At 42.4% G+C, this 19,685-nt stretch overlaps 1 protein-coding gene across 9 annotated transcripts in view; it reads right to left on the bottom strand.

Annotated features, from left to right (window-relative positions):
- magi2a (membrane associated guanylate kinase, WW and PDZ domain containing 2a) overlaps positions 1-19,685 on the bottom strand; it is a 155,641-nt gene that overhangs the window by 5,088 nt on the left and 130,868 nt on the right. For 3 of the 9 annotated variants that reach the window (XM_026326473.2, XM_026326478.1, XM_026326477.1), the window contains 11 exons: positions 15,872-15,903; positions 12,941-13,148; positions 10,125-10,166; positions 9,919-10,034; positions 9,452-9,644; positions 7,422-7,685; positions 6,765-6,950; positions 5,573-5,789; positions 4,560-4,785; positions 3,937-4,089; positions 1,139-1,277 (listed from right to left, as the gene is read on the bottom strand). In XM_026326473.2, the coding sequence (XP_026182258.1) occupies positions 1,139-1,277; positions 3,937-4,089; positions 4,560-4,785; positions 5,573-5,789; positions 6,765-6,950; positions 7,422-7,685; positions 9,452-9,644; positions 9,919-10,034; positions 10,125-10,166; positions 12,941-13,148; positions 15,872-15,903 (1,776 nt within the window). Of the gene's footprint in view, positions 1-746; positions 858-1,138; positions 1,278-3,936; positions 4,090-4,559; positions 4,786-5,572; positions 5,790-6,764; positions 6,951-7,421; positions 7,686-9,451; positions 9,645-9,918; positions 10,035-10,124; positions 10,167-12,940; positions 13,149-15,871; positions 15,904-19,685 lie in introns of all 9 variants that reach the window. The other 6 variants (XM_026326481.2, XM_026326479.2, XM_026326480.2 and 3 more) reach the window with 6 other exon arrangements.

Genomic DNA, 19,685 nt, shown 5'->3' on the forward strand with positions numbered 1-19,685 from the left:
GTCTCCCTGCGTGTATATTTCACAGCTGTAGAACCCCCACTAGGCAAGCATTAGAAAAGGCCTCCACAGGCACAGATTAAATCCCTGACTATAGGGGGTCTGGCAGAAAAGGGCCAGCATGGCCAAGCAACATCAGCCTCTATTTCCTGTGTTTAAGGGCTGTAGGGTGACGACCAAGGCCAAATGCTGATGCATGGGTTTGACTGAGGGCTTTAGTGCCCTGGTGTTCCCCTAAAATGGCTTTCTCTTGAGTGGGAGGATGTGTAAAAGTGAGTGTTGTGCTGATGCAGAAGCCACAGGAGTGAGTGACGCATTGCTGTTTTATTACCTGCGGTGTCACACAAATAAATGTCCCCTTCTAGGCTCAATTCATGCTGCACTAAGACTTCACTGGGTAAATAATTTGCTGTAATATTTCATGCTCGTCACCTCTGGCTGACTCAGAGTGAACGCTCATTTTGCTGTATTTGTGGGCGTGTAGGTAGCTGATGCTTGCTGAATTATCTTTGGGCAGGGGGGGAGTTATGTTCACTAATTTTGCAACTTCCTGCATCTTGGACTGATTTTTTTGTTGATTATTACACAAATCATCAATCATGTGGGATATCGATGGTTATAAATCAGGTTGAGCTAAGTTATGCACTAAGCTAAGTGCATCTCAAACAGGTGGTTATAACAAAACAAACAAACCACAGCACAGAAAGCCAGGGATAACTCAAGAGAAAAACAGTCGCATGGTCACAAACCGTGTCTTTAGAGTGGCCCATTAGGAAGAAATAGGGGGAACCATGCTTGTCACTTTTCATGCACATGGAGAGACTGGAAGATACCATTCCTATAGAAGGGGAAGTAACAACCTAGACCAATCAATTAGTGATAGATCACTGAAATGGACAGAAGATAAACTAGTATTAGTACAGTTAGAAGAGACAAAGCATTAGTTTTTTTTACTGAATAGTGAAATATAGAATTTCAGTAAATACAAATGGAATATACAGTAGATACAAGCCAGAAACATGTTATTAAGAGTTAAGTGAGAGTATTACAGGGAAACAAGTCTAAGAGTTGAATAAAACAGGTACGGCATGATCCTAGAGACAAAGAAAGTTGGTGTGGAAGATAAAGTGTAGATACTTACCGTACTCTGGGACCTGCCCTGTACCCCTCTTTAGGAGAAGACGAACACGCCTGCCTCCAGACTTGATCAGCTCGATGGCCCTGGCGTGGGTCATGTCCCGTGTGCTCTCTCCATTGATCTCAATGATTTGGTCCCCAACCTGGAAGTGAAGACGGAGAATAAAAAAAAAAAAAAGTTTGTGACCAAGTGTGTTAACTTCTGAGTTCAGAGCAGCCAAGTACAGAAAGCACTGGATCAGCGCTGACGCTGCTTTTATAGATTATAAGGCTCTTCAACCAGTAACAGTGAAGCATGGAGCAAAACCAGACTGGACGAACACGCCCTGCACCACTTCTGAAGCAAAATAAACAGGTGAATATTTTAGATGCAATTTTGCACTTGAAGAAAGACGATTGTGTTTAATCACACACTGATATTCATTCATTCATTTTGCAAGACATGAAATGCAGGAAAAGAATGATTAATAGAAGCAAATAATAACACATTTATGTTAGGCTCCATCTTGCTGCTTGAACCTTTTGGTGAAGTTCTCAAAGGCACAAATGAGATGAGCAAATTAATGAAGATTTGGGTACAGTATGATGGAGTCAATTAAGATTTGGCAGGTTTGGAAATGAGCACATCGTGTATGGAATAGAATATTAATAAGCTTCTTTTATTGTGGGCGACAGTGATCAATATGAATCTATTATTCATTGGCTTTGCCTTGAGCTTCTGTTAGCATTAATAAGCATCACTGGCTATGAACTGGTGTCAGTTACAATTAATTTTGGCAGAATTTTAACATGTTGCTTGGAAAGAACTGTAGTAGACCCTTTCTCATGGGGCGGCTGAGGAACGTACTGTACAAGAACAACCTGATGAATAAAAATGTCCTGCACACACATAAAAACATACCTGCAGGAGACCAGCTAAAGTAAATATTAACTAAACTAGCTCTGCTTTTTGTGACCAGTCCCTGATGTACATAAGAACGGGTCAAACATCAGTCCTCCTTCCTTCAAGACTCTCATGTCCAGCCCTTTGAGAGACGGCTCCAAGGTTGACTAATGGCGAGGATTCATGGGGAACAGGACAAAACGTGCTGACCAATTACCCTAACAAATGAAGAAGTCCTCCGGTAATGGCTGAGGTAATTTGAAAGTCAGGAGCGGACTTGAGTCAAGTGAGGGGGAGTCATTAGGTGCCATTACGGTGGTCTGAGGAGAGGTGGAAGGCAAGACGGTTCGCTCATTAATCCTCACCTCCTCACAGCAGGAGAGAGCAAGCTCCATTTTCATTTTAATAAAGGCGGAAGCAAAGTTGAATGGAGGGCATGTGAATGCTGAGCACAGGGAGCATGCAGTGGAAATTAAGCTGGAGGTGCTTCCATTGCACCTGACGCCCACACATAACTCAGTCTTTTATTTAAGGTATAAAGCTTGCTGAGGTAATTACTGCTGAATGATTGTCTGTAATAACCAATCACTTCATACAATTTTCTTCGAAGCCTCTGCACTGGCACTTCAACCTGAAAAAAATGTTAGAATTTGTTAGTGCCCTTGTGGGCTATTAGTTTGTGGTTTTTAAAAATGTGAGATGAGTGCTGAGGAGAAATGACTTGGCTTATATTCACAATATCAGAATTACTTCAGGGAGTCACGCTGCAGGTAATTCTGCAACCATGTACCTGTCAAAGCACCACTCGAATCCAAAGTGACAGGCATGTCAAACGCTTTTTAACCAATTATCTCACATTTACTTAAGTTAAATAGACTGATTCCTCTCTGCACCCGGCGGTGTGGCTTGAGGATTATCATCAGGAGAATGAAAGTGTTCCCTGAAGTCCAGTGTTGAGTTGATTTTAATATCCTACCAGCAGTGTTTTTGGGCTTGTGGCCTTTTACAATAACACATTGTCCAGTTGAGAAAAACCCACAAAAAATAAGACAAATTTGTGCAGAAACACTTTAATTTTTCATCTTTCCTGGTCCATGAATCATCTCACAACCCCCACATGACACGTCGCTCATGATGCCTTACACTTTCACTTAAGTAGGGCTCGAATCCTTTTTACTTTGAGTGTTGTGCTGGTAAAGAGTCTGAATAATTCTTGCACCACTGATCGGACTCCGTGTATGTTGATTTTAAGTGGAGCTCGAGAGGGATTCTCTCGCCTTCTTCCATCTGTATCGGAGTCCACTGGACCCCATCGACCACGCTGACAAGGGGAAGTAATACGTCCCCCAGGGGCATTTTGCACACATTATCTTTGACAGGTTCATTACAGATAAGAAATGCAGTGCAGACTGAAGTCATCATTGCCAGATGTAAAGATACATCAGGCACTGATGGGAACAAACGTAAGTGAGAGAAAAAGTAGGAGAAGGAAAGTGATGTGTTGGTTGCATGATAAAATCTGCACTGACAGTGACTGAAGAAGCTGCACAGCATCAGTTGCAAGCAGCAAAGGACATGAGGAAAATGAGGAGAATTTATTATACTCAGCAGTTGGAAAACTGGAGCCACGTGCTTTATTTTAAGTTCCAGACTTCTAATTACGTCTTTATGAATTCAGAAAATATGTGTTTTGTTCCCACTACTAAATACTACAGTAGCAACTCAGAGGGAGCATTGTGCAGCTGTGCAAATACTAAATGTAATTTAAACTGGCCCTGAAAAGTTGCTGTTGCAGTGTTGATAAAAATCAGACAATTATAGTGAGCGTCTGCCATGTAATCCGGAAAGATGGAACGTAGCTTAACCTTTAAAAGGGGGTGTCGAGGATTTCTTAGAGTAAATGAAATCATCAGACCTACCCTCATCCTTCCGTTACGGATGGCCGGTCCATCTTCTGCCAATCGTAAGACAAACAGGTCCATCTTGTATTCCCGGCCCCCACGGATGCTAAAACCGAAGCCCTTCACACTTTTCTCCAGTTCCACTGTGAAGAAGTCAAAGTCCTGTGACAGCTGAGACAAGCAGAGATCAGAAGTGTTTAGATTCGTCTGAGGAGAAAATAGTCTCAGGTTTCAAAGAAAAGACGTGAATAAGAAGGCAATCACAATCGCACAACAAAGAACTGGATGGAAGGTATTTCAGTTAAACTGGGGAGCTGCTCAGGAAGTTAATGTGTCCAGAAGTGTGTGTCTGTGTCAGCTGCTCACTTTTACAAACACCAACCACAACAGAGGGAAAAAGTGCAGAAGCTCTGATGAGATTTCTCTAACTCAACAACACAAACACACATTACCAAAAAGAATTGGCAAAATTGCCAAACAGCAAATCAGTCAATCAGACTACCTGACAGACATAAATACTGATTATATATAATACTCTCAGGTATCATATTAGTATTAGCCCTGCAGATCCAGTATCAATCAGGTGTGAGAAAAAAGCCTGCACGGGGATGGACTGTGAGAAATTTGAAAAACATCCTTACTTGAACAGGTGGCATCCTGAAGTCTGGGATGGCAAACTGCCTGGCATCAGGAGCTAGCTGTCTGTAGTCCAGCAGTGGTGGATGTCTGTAGTCCAGCGTTGGCGGCTGGCGATAATCTGCCACAGGGGGGTGCCGGTAGTCCACCGGGGGCTGTCTGTAATCTGTGAACGGCGGCTGTCGGATGTCTGGTTTCACATCTTGCCTCGCCTTCACCTCTGATCTGTAACTAAGAGACCAATCAGAATGATGGAAGGACGTCTATGAGCATTTCTATTACTGTCATAATTATCTGTGGACACTGTGGTCTGTGTCGGTGCTGTGAAAAAACTGCTGGGTCACCCGGTGCTGACAGCGACGGCTTGTTTTGGTTCATGCTGACAACCATCACACGAGACTTAAGTGAGGAAATAAAACTGCTTTTCCTCACACAGCAAATAAAAAAGTTTCCAACAAAAACAAACTCTTTCAGAGGCTGCTGATGCTCAGCACACAGAGATTTGGAAACTGTGTAAAGCAAAGGGAAAAGGCAATGACACTGTAGATATCAGACCCCTGTAGTTTTTGGTAAAATATTCAACAGATCTTTATAAAGTAGCAATTTGTGTAAATAATTTAGCAGTCCGTAAGAGTTAAGTGATGTTATACAACAAACTGGGGAGAGGGGTTGAGAGATGAGAGCGAGAAGACGAGACAGGGAAAAAGAAAAAGACAATGTTACTAAGAGAAAGGTGAAAGAAAGAGTCAGAAAGTATAAGGAGAGACGAAGAGAATGAAAAAGTGCAGGAAAGGCAGATAGAATGAGGACAGTGGGATGACAGCATGTGATTCATACTTGTATTCTCAGAGGAACAGTGTTTGCCCCTGAGACAGACAGAGGGTCAGGCTATAAAGATGCTTCACCACATCAGAAAGTCAAGACAGCTGCAAATCAGAAACTATAACTGAGAACAGGGATGAAGCATGTTCCATTAGAACATTTTGTTATTTGACAAGAACTTGTCCTGGTATCTTACCTGCTCTCGTAAGTGTAGGTCTGAGGCGGAGGGGCAGGCAGATGGGTCACTGGGCTCTGGTGGGGCATGGGGTTGGCTTGGCTGACTGAAGTGCTGGGTTCTGTCACTGCTGGGTTGGGCTGAGATGCTGAGATGCCCGGTTGGGTCTTAGGGCTGTGCTGCTGGGCCATGGGGCTCTGCTTTTCTGAGCTGGGGGCTGATGGGGGATTGCTGATCTCTGCAATTCAGTTAAGAGGAAAAAGTCAAATAGGTTGAATCTTCATTTAACCAGAGATGGATTTCTGCCTTTCCTTACCACTGGTCATAGACCATATTGAAGATCTAGGTCTTTTTAAGTCTGCCTTAAAAACTCATTGCACACTACATTACGATGACATGTTGTGTTTTGTCATGTAATATATAGTGGTTCATGTAAACCTGCTAACTGAACACATGTCAACAAACAGCTGGTGAACGATGCTAAAACACTTTGGAAAGAGAAAGTGCAGAGACAGGTGGTACCTTCCTTGTGCATCACTACATGTGACTCCTTTCAGATTAAACATGGTAATACAATAAATTTTAAAAAGAACACCACAATTGCCAACACAAATCTTGAAGGCACCTTGTTGTGACTGCATTACACACCAAAGTACTCCGCATATATCACCGAATACATTTGGCTGCACATAAAACATCTGAAAAGCTGATTTTGCTAGCTGTCTTCTTTACTGCTTTTGTTGGTGTATTGTTGCTTTGTCAGGGGAAGAGTGTGACACTTCAGCAGAATGTGAATCACACTGCCCACATGCACAGCACAAACGGCTCCACAGGGCCACTCGTGGTGAAAAACTCCACAGGGTACGTTCAACGTCACTCTAAATAACAAGATTATAAATGTCCATGAATGGCAAAGCACAAAACGCAACAGAAAGAAGGTGAAGTAAGGAGGCAAACCAGGCATCAGTGTCATATGATGAAATGAATATGGCGTGTAATTTGTCCATCATTCATGTGTAGTAAAGGTCATGTCTACGTTTTGTGCTCTGTCATGCAAAAGAAGAAGCGGAAACAGATTTGTCGATTTGGTAAAGAGAAAAGTAAAAAGAATCAAAGTCATATTACAACTTTGACTTAGCAGAGCAAATTCAGTTACTGTCATGAATGGGTGCCTACCAGCTTCCTCGTCTATGACGTCCACGTGTTTGCTCACCTTCCTGTGGTACGATCCTCAGGGTGACACTGAGGCCTGCATCCTTGATCAGCTTAACAATGTCTGCATGCGGCATGTTGACGATGGACTGACTGTTCACTGCCAGAATCCTGTCTCCCACCTTCAGCTTCCCGCAGCGGTCGGCCGGGCTCCCCTCAATGATGCGGCCGATTTTATGGGGCACAGCTGTTGGAGGATTCAAAGGCTGCAGGTAAAGACACTCTCAGCAGCAGGGTGGAGGACTACGCCTGCCTGTGCTCACACACCAGTGACTGTGCTGACTGAAAATGTCTCTCTCTCATTTTGCTGTTCACCCCAGGATTATGTAAGGCATCCAGGTTTTTTCATCTGTGTGGGCGATGCACTGATGCTCACAACTGCATATCGGGGATGTGTGTGACTGACGTGCTGTGGGAGGGCATGTATAATTGAGGAGATAAAATGAAAGGTGCTTCACTTTTTACCTGACCTGCTCTTATACTTAAATCTGCCACTTCTCCTGACGCATGTGAGATTACCAGATACTGTGCATTGTGTCTAAGTGTCTTAACAGGAGTCTCAGCATCGACAGCTGTTGTTATGCAGATTAGAGGATTAATGATGCACAAGCTTCTACCTGACTCCTGAAAACACCACTAAAACAGTCAGTGGACTCACTGTTGGTGGCCGTAGCCTCGGGCCGATTGAGCGAGCTGATGATGACGAAGCCGAAGCCTTCGCTCTCCTTTCGATTGATGATGACATCGCTCGGCTGCGCGTTGGGGGTCGATGTCCCGTCCGCACTGGCTGTGTTGTTGCCCACGGCGGTGCTGGGACCCTGGGTAGTGCTGGTGCTGTTGCCATATGTGAAGTCGCTGCGTGGGGAGCTGTGCTGCGTGGAGACGGAGCCTGGGCTGCGGCCGTTCTCCGGACAGGACTCACCTACAGGGACAGGAGAGAGGGCTGAGCTGTGCATCTACTGACTGGAAGTCCTGGAAGAAGTATTCAGATCCTTTACGGAGAGCAGTATAATTATTGGTGGCAGGGGACCTCAGAAAATGAGGAGATTATTATAACTATTACTTTTGTTGAAGACAGGTTCATCTAGTTTCCTTCCCTTATATTTATATTTCAGTGTTCCCTTGTGAGATTTATTGTATAAACATACTTACATCAAAATGACTGTCAAGTGTGTCATGGATAATAAAGATTTGCCATATGCAGGGGACAACATTCATCATAGTCATATTTTTTTTGAGGTGGGCTGGAGCTGGAACTACTTTACATTAAATATCACAGTGTACTCAACAAGTAGCATTTTAAGAGATAAAATACAGCCATTCAAACTTTAATATTCCTGACTCACTATTATTACGTTATTACGCTAAAAAATAAAGCGCTTGATACATAATTTCCAATATGAAATCGAAAGCTAATTTTAATCTTACAGGCAAGAATAGTTTTTAAAATCAGAAAACTGGAGCTGACAGAAACACAAAACAAAACAGACACAACCTGAAAAAACTCAGCATAAAACAAACATCATGTCAATCCAGTCAGAGCAAACAACTCTTTGTGTGTGTGTGTGTGTGTTGTGGCACATTGATCAAACCTGATGTTGCTGTTTTAATAGTGCGGTTTTCTGCAGTTTAACTGTGTAACACATAGTAATTCTTTCCACTAATAACTGTCCAAATTCTTATTTAATGAGGAGAAAAAAAGCAGTAAAAAAAGAGAATGAACTGAGTAAAATGCGGGGGCATTGGGTGCAGGCAGAATTATGAGCTCAGAGTAGAGAGCAGAGTCTGACACCTTTCAAAGTGCCAGTGGGAGTCAGACAATTAGGACAGGAGTAAGGGCGGCAGAAGAGGCCAGGCATGAGTCAGACCGTAGCCTTTGGTGAGAAGACATTGACACAGAGGGCAGAACAGAGTGGTAAGAAGTGGATTGCTGAGAAAAGTGTGGATATGTGTGTGTGTGTGTGTGTGTGTGTGTGTATGCGTGTGTGTGTGCTTGGAGTGGGTGGGAGTCATAATGAGAAAACAGGGGGCTGTTGTTCCTGGGAAGAAGTGCCGTCCCAGTCTCTTGTCTCAAAAGCACAGGAAGTGTTTGTAAGAGTAAAAGTCTGCTAACATGTTTTTTTAGGGAGGCTCGAGTGTAATTACTCAGAGATTAGAGTTTCACTTTGGTTACTAAGTAAATCCTGTTTATTAAAGGACAAGTAGAACTGTGGCAAACCGAACAAGCCAAAGGTAAGAGAGTCAACTAGTCTCAACCCACAATATTCAGTGTTTTACTAATCCCATGAAAACACCAACATTTCAAAAGTTAGTTCAAGTGTTTTCATTTCAGGTTCTAAACTGTCTCAATGTGTCAAATAGCTTAGAAAAGTTTTACTTCCAGGAACATAGTGCATTAGTGGTGACTTCAGACTACTAGTGGGTGTAACCAATAAAGTGATCACACATTTTCAACAGTTAAACCTAATTGCCTTTCTCTATATAATTAAATGCCCACTGGTTTACACTTAAAATTTACTGCCCCCTGTTCTAACAAACTTTTTAGGAAGGAATTCTATGTTTAAGGAAGTAATGATACCATTTTATGGGACCTTTAAAAGTCACATTATATAAATCTATCGGTTAATCTTTTAGTCTATAAAACAGTTAAAAGGTAAAGAACACACAGCACCACTGATGCTCTCTCACCTGCTGCCGGCACCCTCCTCCTGATGACCAGATTGACCTGGCCGGTACGTGCGGCGCTGTGCATCAAGTCGATGACGTATCTGTGCGGCTTCCCCACCACTGGGATCCCATCTACAAACAGCAGCTCGTCACCAGGCCGTAAGCGCCCGTCTAGGTCTGCGGGACTCTTCTCGATGATCGCGCCGATCAAGATCTGTTATTGAACGCAGGGTTAGAAACAGGAAGTGAAGGAGCGCTGGTTTTAGAGTGTCTGTGTGTCACAAGCAGTGGGTGTTAAAGTGGATGTTAAAGTGATAAATAATTAGCTGTGGTTGAGATGTTGTTTTGTTACTTTAACACCAAAAGACACCAAAGCAGCCAGAGCCATCATTCTCTCAGGGGTCAAAGGTCAAAGGTTAGGTGTACACCATGTGTAGTGGGTTAGAGAGGAGAAAATGACAGGGTCCCACGTCCACTGCCATACGAGCCTTCTCACGCGTCTCCGGACTCACAGGCTGCCCGGCCTCGTCCCCGCCCAGCACCCGGAACCCAAACCCAGACTTCTGTCTGCGCAGGTGGACCTCGATGTCCTGGTACTCCGCTCCTGAAGCAATATGACAAACAGTTCAATAAATACAATGCTTTAGAACAGTTTGTTTTTTTAACACTGTCCCTGCAGAGGTTAGAGTTTTACCTGAGGGGTCCACATGGAAAACAGTCCTGGGTTGGCTGGGCTCTAGGTAGAAAAAAAAATGCAAGAAGCACTAATAAACAATAACAACTGCACACATACTTAGACACAATGCACATCAGGAAATACACAAGCATTCACAAATGCTACCACAAGGCAGAGAAGGTTTGCCTCAGCGTTAATGTCACAGCAGAATTTCACCATCATCCATAAAAGTCACGAAGTGCTTACAGCATGTAATATACCCATCCCTTATTTACAGTGTGAGGTGGGATCCAAGAACTCATCTGCAATCAGAGGCTGCACACAACATCATGATCTGCAAAGTAGTGAAAGGAACTCAACCGCAGACAAGTGGCTGCAAATGAAAAATTGATTCCAGTTGTAACTGTTTTAATCACACTGAATGCTCTACTGGGACTCAGCAGGAACATGGAGGAAGAAAATCATGACTACAGTCTAGAAGACTGACGCAGATGTTACCACACAAACCACACACTGTGCTTCTTATAGAGAACTGTCTGGCCTCACTAGAGAACGAAGGAGAGACGGTGAAAGTATTTGGAACAAAATGAAGCTGATCCAAAATGTAAAAAACATCACTGACATGTGGTCAAAGGCCACATTTTGTCAGAGGAGTTGTTCAGTAGTGGCTACTGGTAAGATCAGTGAAATTATACAGGAACTGTAGAACCAGTCATCATCGACACACGCCATTAAAACTGTGTGATATAGTTTTGTTTCTATGAAGTTAATGGCTGTGTGCACACTCATCGAGCACTTTTCAGCTGCACCAGTACTGTAACTGAATGCTCTCCAATGCCATCAGCTTTGCCGTAACATTTTCTGTCTTTAGAAATCTCATAATGTTCCACTTTTGGCTGCAACCATTGGAGAATCCTGCATTAAGCAGAGGTCATACATAGTTAGAGGTAATGTTTGCTGTTTTCCAGAACAGCTCCTGAACAGCTGTTACACTGAAAATAAAACTGTCTTGTGTTCAGCTGTTTTCAAAGTCAAGAATGAGCTTAAAACTTCAGCAAAAACGCTTGAGAACTATATCAAAATAGTTCATGGGTAAATGGAACAGACAACAGTAACATTTCCTCCTAGAAATAAAGTCCCTGATATGCTGAATAACGCACTGACATCCAAATGTAGACTGATTTAATAGAGACCATTTTATCTGGTAGAAAGTGTTCCCACTAAAATCTGCTGCTGCCACAAGTTAGAAAATATCTTTCAGAATTTGAAAGACTTGACCCTGAAAACAAACTCTTTGCATTAATGCTGACATTAATCTATCAAGGCTCAAAGGAAATTAAACACCATGGGCAGAGGAGGCCTCCAGCCCGGTGCTGCGACGCTACATAAAAGGTCGCATCCACAAAAGTGAGAGGGACAAATGGAGCATTCCTAAAATCTGCCTGTGTCTTTTCCCTGCTCAGCCTGGCAGACCTCACCCCTGACCTTTACTGAAAGGAGGGCGACGGTGAATGCTACAGTGCTCATCGGGTCGACTGCTGAAGAGGAGAGAAACATGACATTTGATATAGAAACTTTCTGACAGCCTTGCCTCTTGAATACCTGGTGCCTTACATAAGAGTGAACATCAGTCCTAACAGTGAAAACTTTACTGCCGTATGTTAGCCACACCCACCTCAGAGGAACCACAAGAAACCAACAGGGTTCTGACGCAACATACAGACATCAGACAACGTTCCTATTTTTGAAGGCAGCTTTTCTAAGGCAGACTTGACATACATGCACAGGTAGACAACACCGATCACATTAATATTGTTTCCTCTGTGTGTAAACAGTTTCTACTATAAATTCCACTAAAAGCTTCCATGTGATCAGTATTTGATCAAATGTTTCCAGTATAAACACTATATGCTGAAATTTCGAGGCCATGCCCTCAGAATATGGATTTTCAGATTTATGGTAACTCTCTGGTAAAATAATTAAGTCTGAGCATTTTTAAAGCAATAAATAAAAGATTCATCAGAATTTATTCAAGCCAGAGGGGCTAAAAATTTACAACCAGCTTTATAGTATTTAGACCTTCAAATAGGGACATAAAATTAGACTTAACTAAATTAAATTGACTTGACATGAAGTCATGACCTCAGAAGATCCGAAATCCTGGATACAGCCACACATGCACATCAAAAAAAAGCATAAATAATAGTCTCTACTGTGTAAAAGTCCCATTATGCAAAGCAGTGATCTTGATGACATCGTAAGAAAAAAAAAAAAAAAAAAAAAAAAAAAAAAAAAGACTTTCCACATTTTACAAGCTTGAGATCAGTAATATTGATGGCAAAAATTACGATGTCCCATGAGCATAAAGATGTAACGGCTGTGTGAAGTGTTTATTCATTAACACATCTCAGTTTACGACGTGAGCTGGCAGGACGTCAGTGTCTGATGTAAAGATCCTTCCAGTCAATAAAAACTGGCAGTAGATGGGAACTTTCATTCATGTGTGTACTGGGTTGTGTAAGACCTTAATAACTAGAGATCAAATGCGATAATAGGAGGATAAGCAGCTGAAAACGCTAATGAGGGAATAATAGTACAGTATCTATGAAAAGCTCCTGGTGATTGTTTAAAGTTGGGGTTTAAAGTTTAAAGTTGAAGATTCAGCATCAACGCGTTTGGTTTGATAGAAAGAGGTCAGCACATTTCAACAAGCTTTTTAAGTTTTTGGTGGAGCAGCAAAAGTGAATCGAAAACAATGAATCTTCATTTTCCCACCTTCCAGTGTCTGTGTTTCTCCACAGCGCTACACCTGCAGTCTCAGCTCTGGTACTTACGCCTACTCTCATAGATAGCCCTGGACTTCTCGTAAAGGTCAAAGGGGTCTGGCTTAGCGAGGGCCAAGGCCTCGGACGCCGAGTCTGGGACCGAGGCCCTGTGAAGATGGTGTGTTGGGAAGGGGGCGCTGTGGGGGATAACTGGGGCTGACAGGCTGGTCTGAGCAGAGCTGCTCTGGCCCTGCTGGGACTCCCACTGCTCCAGCACCTGAAAAGCACAGTGGCATTAAGCGGTCAGTATTTCCCTTGCAGCTTCCTACAACTGATGCTGGATTTTAGCTCCATAACCATGATAACAAAACTGAAGTAGTTTGCTTTAGTGAGTCCTGACTGTTCACTAAGCCTGTCAAGATTTATGTTCTCACACAACATGATTTCATTACACCACAATAATGAAGGCAGATTTGTAGAGATTTCCAAAACAGAAGATATTCTATCTAATAAGTTGGACTTCCCCAAACCAATACTACAGTATATACAGTAGCTATAGTTAGCCAAAGACAAGTGTCTTGACTTTGAAAATACAGTTGATAGTAGGGAGTAAGCTAGTTATTAAACAGTTGTATTCACTGCCCTTGTGCTTTTGGTTTGGAAAAGTGGTTAAAAATAAGACACCACACTCCGAACTCTTTAGGGAGTGAACATCATGCTAATCAGAGCACTGTGCCCTGATTCAGCAGGTGGAGAAATCCTAATCTTGACAGGCTGGCTGTGCCTGGTTACCACTGCTAAGTTATGCTTGGATTATCACTCTTTGGTGGCAGGCTTTAGCAAACGGTTAATAAATGCTGGACAGATGGGAAGCCAGACAGTTAGTGCAGTTAGTAGCTGAAACAAGTAACACAATACCAGCTTCTGTTCTCTATTTAGCTCACAGTGTGTATTAGGGATGTATGTATGGAGAGGGAACATATAGAAGATCAGGATAAATAGATCAGTGTCCCTTTTCTGAGGAGAGTTGGTAGAAGACAGTCCATCTGGTACCCCAGGATTATAAAAAAAAAAGCCAATTTACAAATTTTATCACTGGTTAATGATACTGAATATTACAGCCTAACACGTAACCTGCCACTTGAAAACACATTTTGGAAATGTGCTGTCAAGTTTTTGAAGTGGCTCCATCAGTTTTGACAACACCAGTCAGTCAGAGTGTCAGTGTTGATGCGTCACTGAGCAGATAGCAAAGATGAGTCGCTGACATGTCACAAAGTGTGTGAGACGGATCCAAAGGGAACAACAGAGTTTTTTGAAACTGAGATGGTGAGGCTGGCTGCATATGGCACACTGCGATATTGACAATTACAAGGCATGTGGTTCAGGATGACGAACATGAGCTTCACAAAAGCTCTGGGCTGGATTCAAAAGTATTTCTCCTCTGGTTCCTGTCATGTTTGCACAGGGCAGGCTGCTGAGACTGGGGACTAAATGCTGGGATTGGACTACTGCATCCTGATCTCACATTGACTCTCTGCTCCTCTTTGTCTATTCGATGAAACAGGCACACCCTGGCTATAATCTAGTCAGCCAGATCAATGCAGGCAGGTCACCTTCATAAGACTGTTGTTGAATAAAAAGCACTGGCTCCAACATTAAGAAGCTGCTACCTAAACTATTGGCTAGATAAGACTGACAAATCTCAATAAGCTCATTTGCAATGGAAAGTCTGGAGCTGCAGGCTGAGCCTTAGCTCGACTGTAGGTCAATATGACAATTAGGCGATTCCCTGTTCTTCCCTTATTAGTCAAACACATCCATATTTTTTCCTCAGAGCTGCAGTCGCCCTGCAACAAATGATTGGCAATTAAACCAAGAGTGAACTCTTGTGTGGTGGGAGATGGGGGGGATTGCAGGACAGGATGGGGGATTTCAGGACAGGGTGGGGGATTGCAGGACAGGGTGGGGCAGCCAGCAACTGAACTCTTGGAGGTAGAAAGATCGAGAGATGACAAACAGACAAGAGTGAGTGAGTGAGAGAGAGAGAAACTCATGCAATGACATTCAAAACAAAATCAGAGCTCAGCTTTACAATTAATCTGAGGGAAGTGGAGATGGGGCAGTGACGAGGAGCAATGAGGGGATTTCAGAGGACAAATTTCTTAAAAACTTCACACTGCAGGTTTCTGGTGTTGTTGTGATCTGGAAAGGGGAGACTATGAGCTAGGGTCAGGAGCTGGTCAGGCACAAAACTGATCACACACAATGTCAAAGAAAGATGGGCACACACTCGTGTGCATGCAAGACAAAGTGAATCTAAACTAAGAGGATGTTTGTTGGACAGAACTGTTAGTGGGCCTCAGGACAGCAGATAAGTAGTATATTTATAGTGGCAGAGAAAGCACCAGAGGAGGCTAAATGTTACGTCTGGAGGGGGTTTTTGCTTTACAGGTAAGGTAAAAGATAAATGACCAGTAAGAGAATGTAGTTTATGGAAGTGCAAAAAAGCTTTCAGAAATCTGAAAGGATGGACAAATGAAACGATAAAAGATGGATGAAAATGCATCTGGGCCAAGCCACAGCACTTGAGAGACAGACGGCTGCACTATAGCTGTAGATGCCCAGAGCATGGATAACCCTGATGGCGCTGAGTCAGGCTATGAATCAAGTCTGGCTTGTGGGGTCAAGAGTCTAGTGATGTTATGAGTGGGCTACTTGACCCTTTTGCCATGTCATAACAATAAATGAAGGGCTTGATATCAAGGGCTGTAAGGCCACAGAAAATCAGCAAATCATCAGTAGAGTTAGTACGACTTTTGTAGGTCATGTATAGATCTTATAAAATATGACACAAGACAAAGAGTAAAAATCAAGATTAGAGTCATTCCCATTAGCACATACAATACGCACACTGCAGCCACTGGTACTAAAATCTATATTAATGATTAAAAAGCAGAAATGGGGACAGTCCAGGTTTTGGAGGCTGAAGTATGTTACCTGCTTAGGGGTCTTCCAGGGTGAATAGTGACCTGCAACGTTGAGAGAACAATAGATGCTTTAGACTAAAAAAAAAAAAAAAAAAAAAAAGAGATGGTACAAACAGGTTAATGAGACGTGAGCTTTCATTTTTTAGCTGTGAAAGCCGATTCCAAAGTATTTTTGAGGATAATAAAATGAAGAAACCTAAAGATAAAAGATAAAAGATTAAAAAAAAGAGAAGAAAATAACTAAATAATAATAACGATAATGTGAGATGAAAACAGTGTTGGTGAATGGATGGTGGAAAGGATAAAGAAAAACACAACTCACGCAAACAGGATAAAAATAAATGAGGCATACACTTATTTTGAAGTTAAAGATTAGAAGGGAGAGATTAACATAACACCTCAGAATAGTCACTGCTGAAAAGCATGCTCTAACATGATGTCCTTAAATTGCAATGGTGGACAGTGATAAAAAAAATATGGATAATGTTCAACAAGCTGCAAAAATGAAATAGACTAATGGTTTTAAAAGCAGCAATAAAAGCAGGTCTTATTTAAGGTGTTGAAGGATTGGAGGTGTTCTAAGGTGAATTAAGGTGTTCTACATATTTTACACAAGGAGATATGATATTAATAAAAAAGAAGCATTAAAAACTTTATATTAAACCTGCATTCACATTCAGTTTTTTTTATCCACTTGGTGACAATGGAAATAAGGTGAAAACACAACATACCATCACCTTTGGCAGTTATTCTAATAAAAGCTGTGAGAGTGAATCAAAATAAATCCAAACAAACTAAAATAGTGAGCTGAAAGATGCTAAAATGCTCTGAATTGCTGAGGGAAGCGTCAAGTCTCTTAATCTAAAACATTTCATCAAATACCAGCCCACAATCAGGACGGATCTTCTGTAAGCATGTGACCAATTGGGAATTTGCAGTGAGATTTGAGAAGGCTGCAACTTTCAGTTACATGGCTTCAGAACAACTCTACCTCACAATAAAGTGATCTCAGTTTGTAATACAGTGTAACATGGTAAAGGGCACACATTTCCCTTTAGTCCCATTTATTTTGCTGTGGCCTTTAAAAAGCTTTGCTACTGTTTATAATATTGTTGAAGCACCACACTCAGAAATCTATCTTGGATGATGGGGGAAACAATCAGTAGCAGCAGCTGATATCAATATGTGCACAGAGCCAAACACACACAGTAATGAAACATACACTCCAGAATGATGTCTGTAGTCAGATTAAAAAAAGGTACATCCACCACGTTCTTGATTCAATTTCTCTCCTTCCCGTCTTTCAAGTAATGCCCCTGTGTCCCCTCTGGGAAGCTAGAAGCATATGCAAATGAAGGCATTGAATTATGGGGTGACTGCTCAAATTATGCGTCAGCCTTCCAAGTCTTGGCCTGGCGAAGCTCCAGTCACACTGTAAAAGTATTCGTCTTCCTGAGCCACCAGTGGAATGGTGACAACATGGAAATGAACAAAAGCAAAAACACAAAGAAATCCAACGTTTAACAGACTGTCGACTTCTCTCCATCAAAATAAGCCCAATAAAAACTCAACTGTGACAGTGTAAGTTAAACTTCATGCCAACTCCACTTTAAGAGCACATAGGAAATAATTCCCCAGTCCAAAACAAATATAGTGAGACTTTATATCCAGAACACCTCCAGCTCAGTCAGTGTGAAGGACACAGAGCAAATAGGCAAAAACAGAGCAGTCCTCTTAGTGGGTGACACCACCTGAGCTGAGCTGGACATACAGACAGGAGGGGCACTACCAGGCTTCACCGACTGTGGTGAGCCTTAGGGTAGAGTCACTGTTAACTCAGGTGTTCCACACATTTAGTTCAGTGTGGGTGTCAGGGTGCCCCATGGCTAGAAGTTGAGAAGGGGGTGAGAGACTAAGAGGAAGTGAGGGAGCGAGAGAGAGCGTGAAATGAGCTGTCTGTGGTGCTGAAAGCCCTTAGCCTGAATGCTAATCGAATCTGTCAGGTCTGCTGCACAGAGCTATGTGAACCCTGCAGTTAGATTCTGAGCTAACTGGTGTCCTACCGTGTCACTACTCTGATGAATGCAACACCAGTAAAGCACCAGTAATGGGGGAGAATATTTTACTAAAGTTTCTATAAGAGCGCTGACGTCCCTAAATCCATAATATGCCACTGTGTATGCTTGTGTACATGTTTCATCCCCCACCTGGGCCAGAGTACGGCTTCAATAATAAATGAGGTTGGTGGAAGGCATGACTCACTTTCAATTTCTGCCTAAAATCTCAAATTAAATAGTTCCGAACTGGAAAGTGTTTCCAGAGAGGCTTTCTGCTCCAGGGGCGACGAGATGTCTAGTTTCTCTGGCAACAATGGCGCTGTTATGATCAGACTCAACGCCAGCGACCCACACAGCCTTTGCAACGTGATAACTGGGAAAAAGGTTTATGTGGGATGACTGTGATTCAGATGTCTGGAAAAGTTTAAAGTCAAGATCTATGTCTCTTGCAAAAATGTTGATATAGACGAGACTTAATATGATAGACACTAAAAACATGGAACACATGCAAAGTCAATGAAAAGACAGAAGCTGATGTAAATTTACCCAGGGCACCACCACCTGATGCAAAAAAAAAAAGTGCCTGAGCTAAACACAAACCCACAGGCACAGCTGGCACATCTGTTGCTAGCTAGCGTACAGCTATTGTCACATTTTAGGGGCTGTCCGAGACAAGTAAAGACAAGCAGTCCTCTCACAAGAGAGATTAATTTTAGTGGCTCCGTATGAGTTCTGTGACTTCCTGTTTGCTAGCTTCGGTGCTGCACAAGAGTTAAATTCGTTGTAAAAATTCATGGTTACCCATCATCCTAATGTTTGCTAAATATTGACCATGGTTCTGCTAAATCTGACACAGTCACAGTCTGAGCATCTACATGTGGGTGAAGACAGAAAAGCAAACATACATAGAACTGCCAAAGGCGCAAACACATCCAGCCATTTGACACCAATCAGACCACATTTGTTCCCCCACACAAAAATCTTTTTAATTCCACAATGAGAGGCTTGTACTAGCTCTTCAATTATTTAAATGAAATTATAGAATTGTTGGTAGAGCGCATAAATCTTTCAGCCATGTATGAATATGTATCTCTAACTCACGAAGGAGACTGGCAGCTTCACATAAAACTGATTCCATCCACTTCTAAACTCTAAATGCATCTTCCATGAGCCTCATTGTGGCTGTGTACAAAACAAATAACTTGCAGGGTTCACAATCGAATATGTATGATATTAAAGCTGATTTTTGTGCACGACTTATTTAACACGCTCATAAAGTCACGGGGTAATCACTCCATATCATTAAAAGCCAAACAGGAGTGTTTGCTAAGTTCTAGTCCTCCCACACACACGGAGAAGACAGGAGGATAGGTTTTGCTCCTGTGATCTCATTTTGATGGAAATGAGTTGAAGCATCATCAGCTTTGTTTAACCACTCCCAAGTTCTGCTACAGTCTGATCTCAGCATTTCATCCTTCATGCACAAAGCCCCTGGCTGTCATCCCAAGGCAGACAGGACTGGATATTGATCCCTGGTGGGCTGCTCATCCAGGTTTGGAGCTGGTGGGGACAGAGCTGTAAGTGTGAACACGGCTGACAGTCTGTGGTCTCCTGGCAGAGAGCCGAACTCATCACTCTTGCTCTCTCCTATCTTTTCTTTCTCTCTTTTGTTTCCAACTATTCTATCTTGAACACACACACCCAATGAATCACTGTCTAGTTACACACCAGTTCCCCAGGAGGCTGCAGGAGTTTCAGTGAATCTTC

Source organism: Mastacembelus armatus, chromosome 23 (assembly GCF_900324485.2).
Source record: "Mastacembelus armatus chromosome 23, fMasArm1.2, whole genome shotgun sequence".
NCBI classification, from domain to species: Eukaryota; Metazoa; Chordata; class Actinopteri; order Synbranchiformes; family Mastacembelidae; genus Mastacembelus; species Mastacembelus armatus.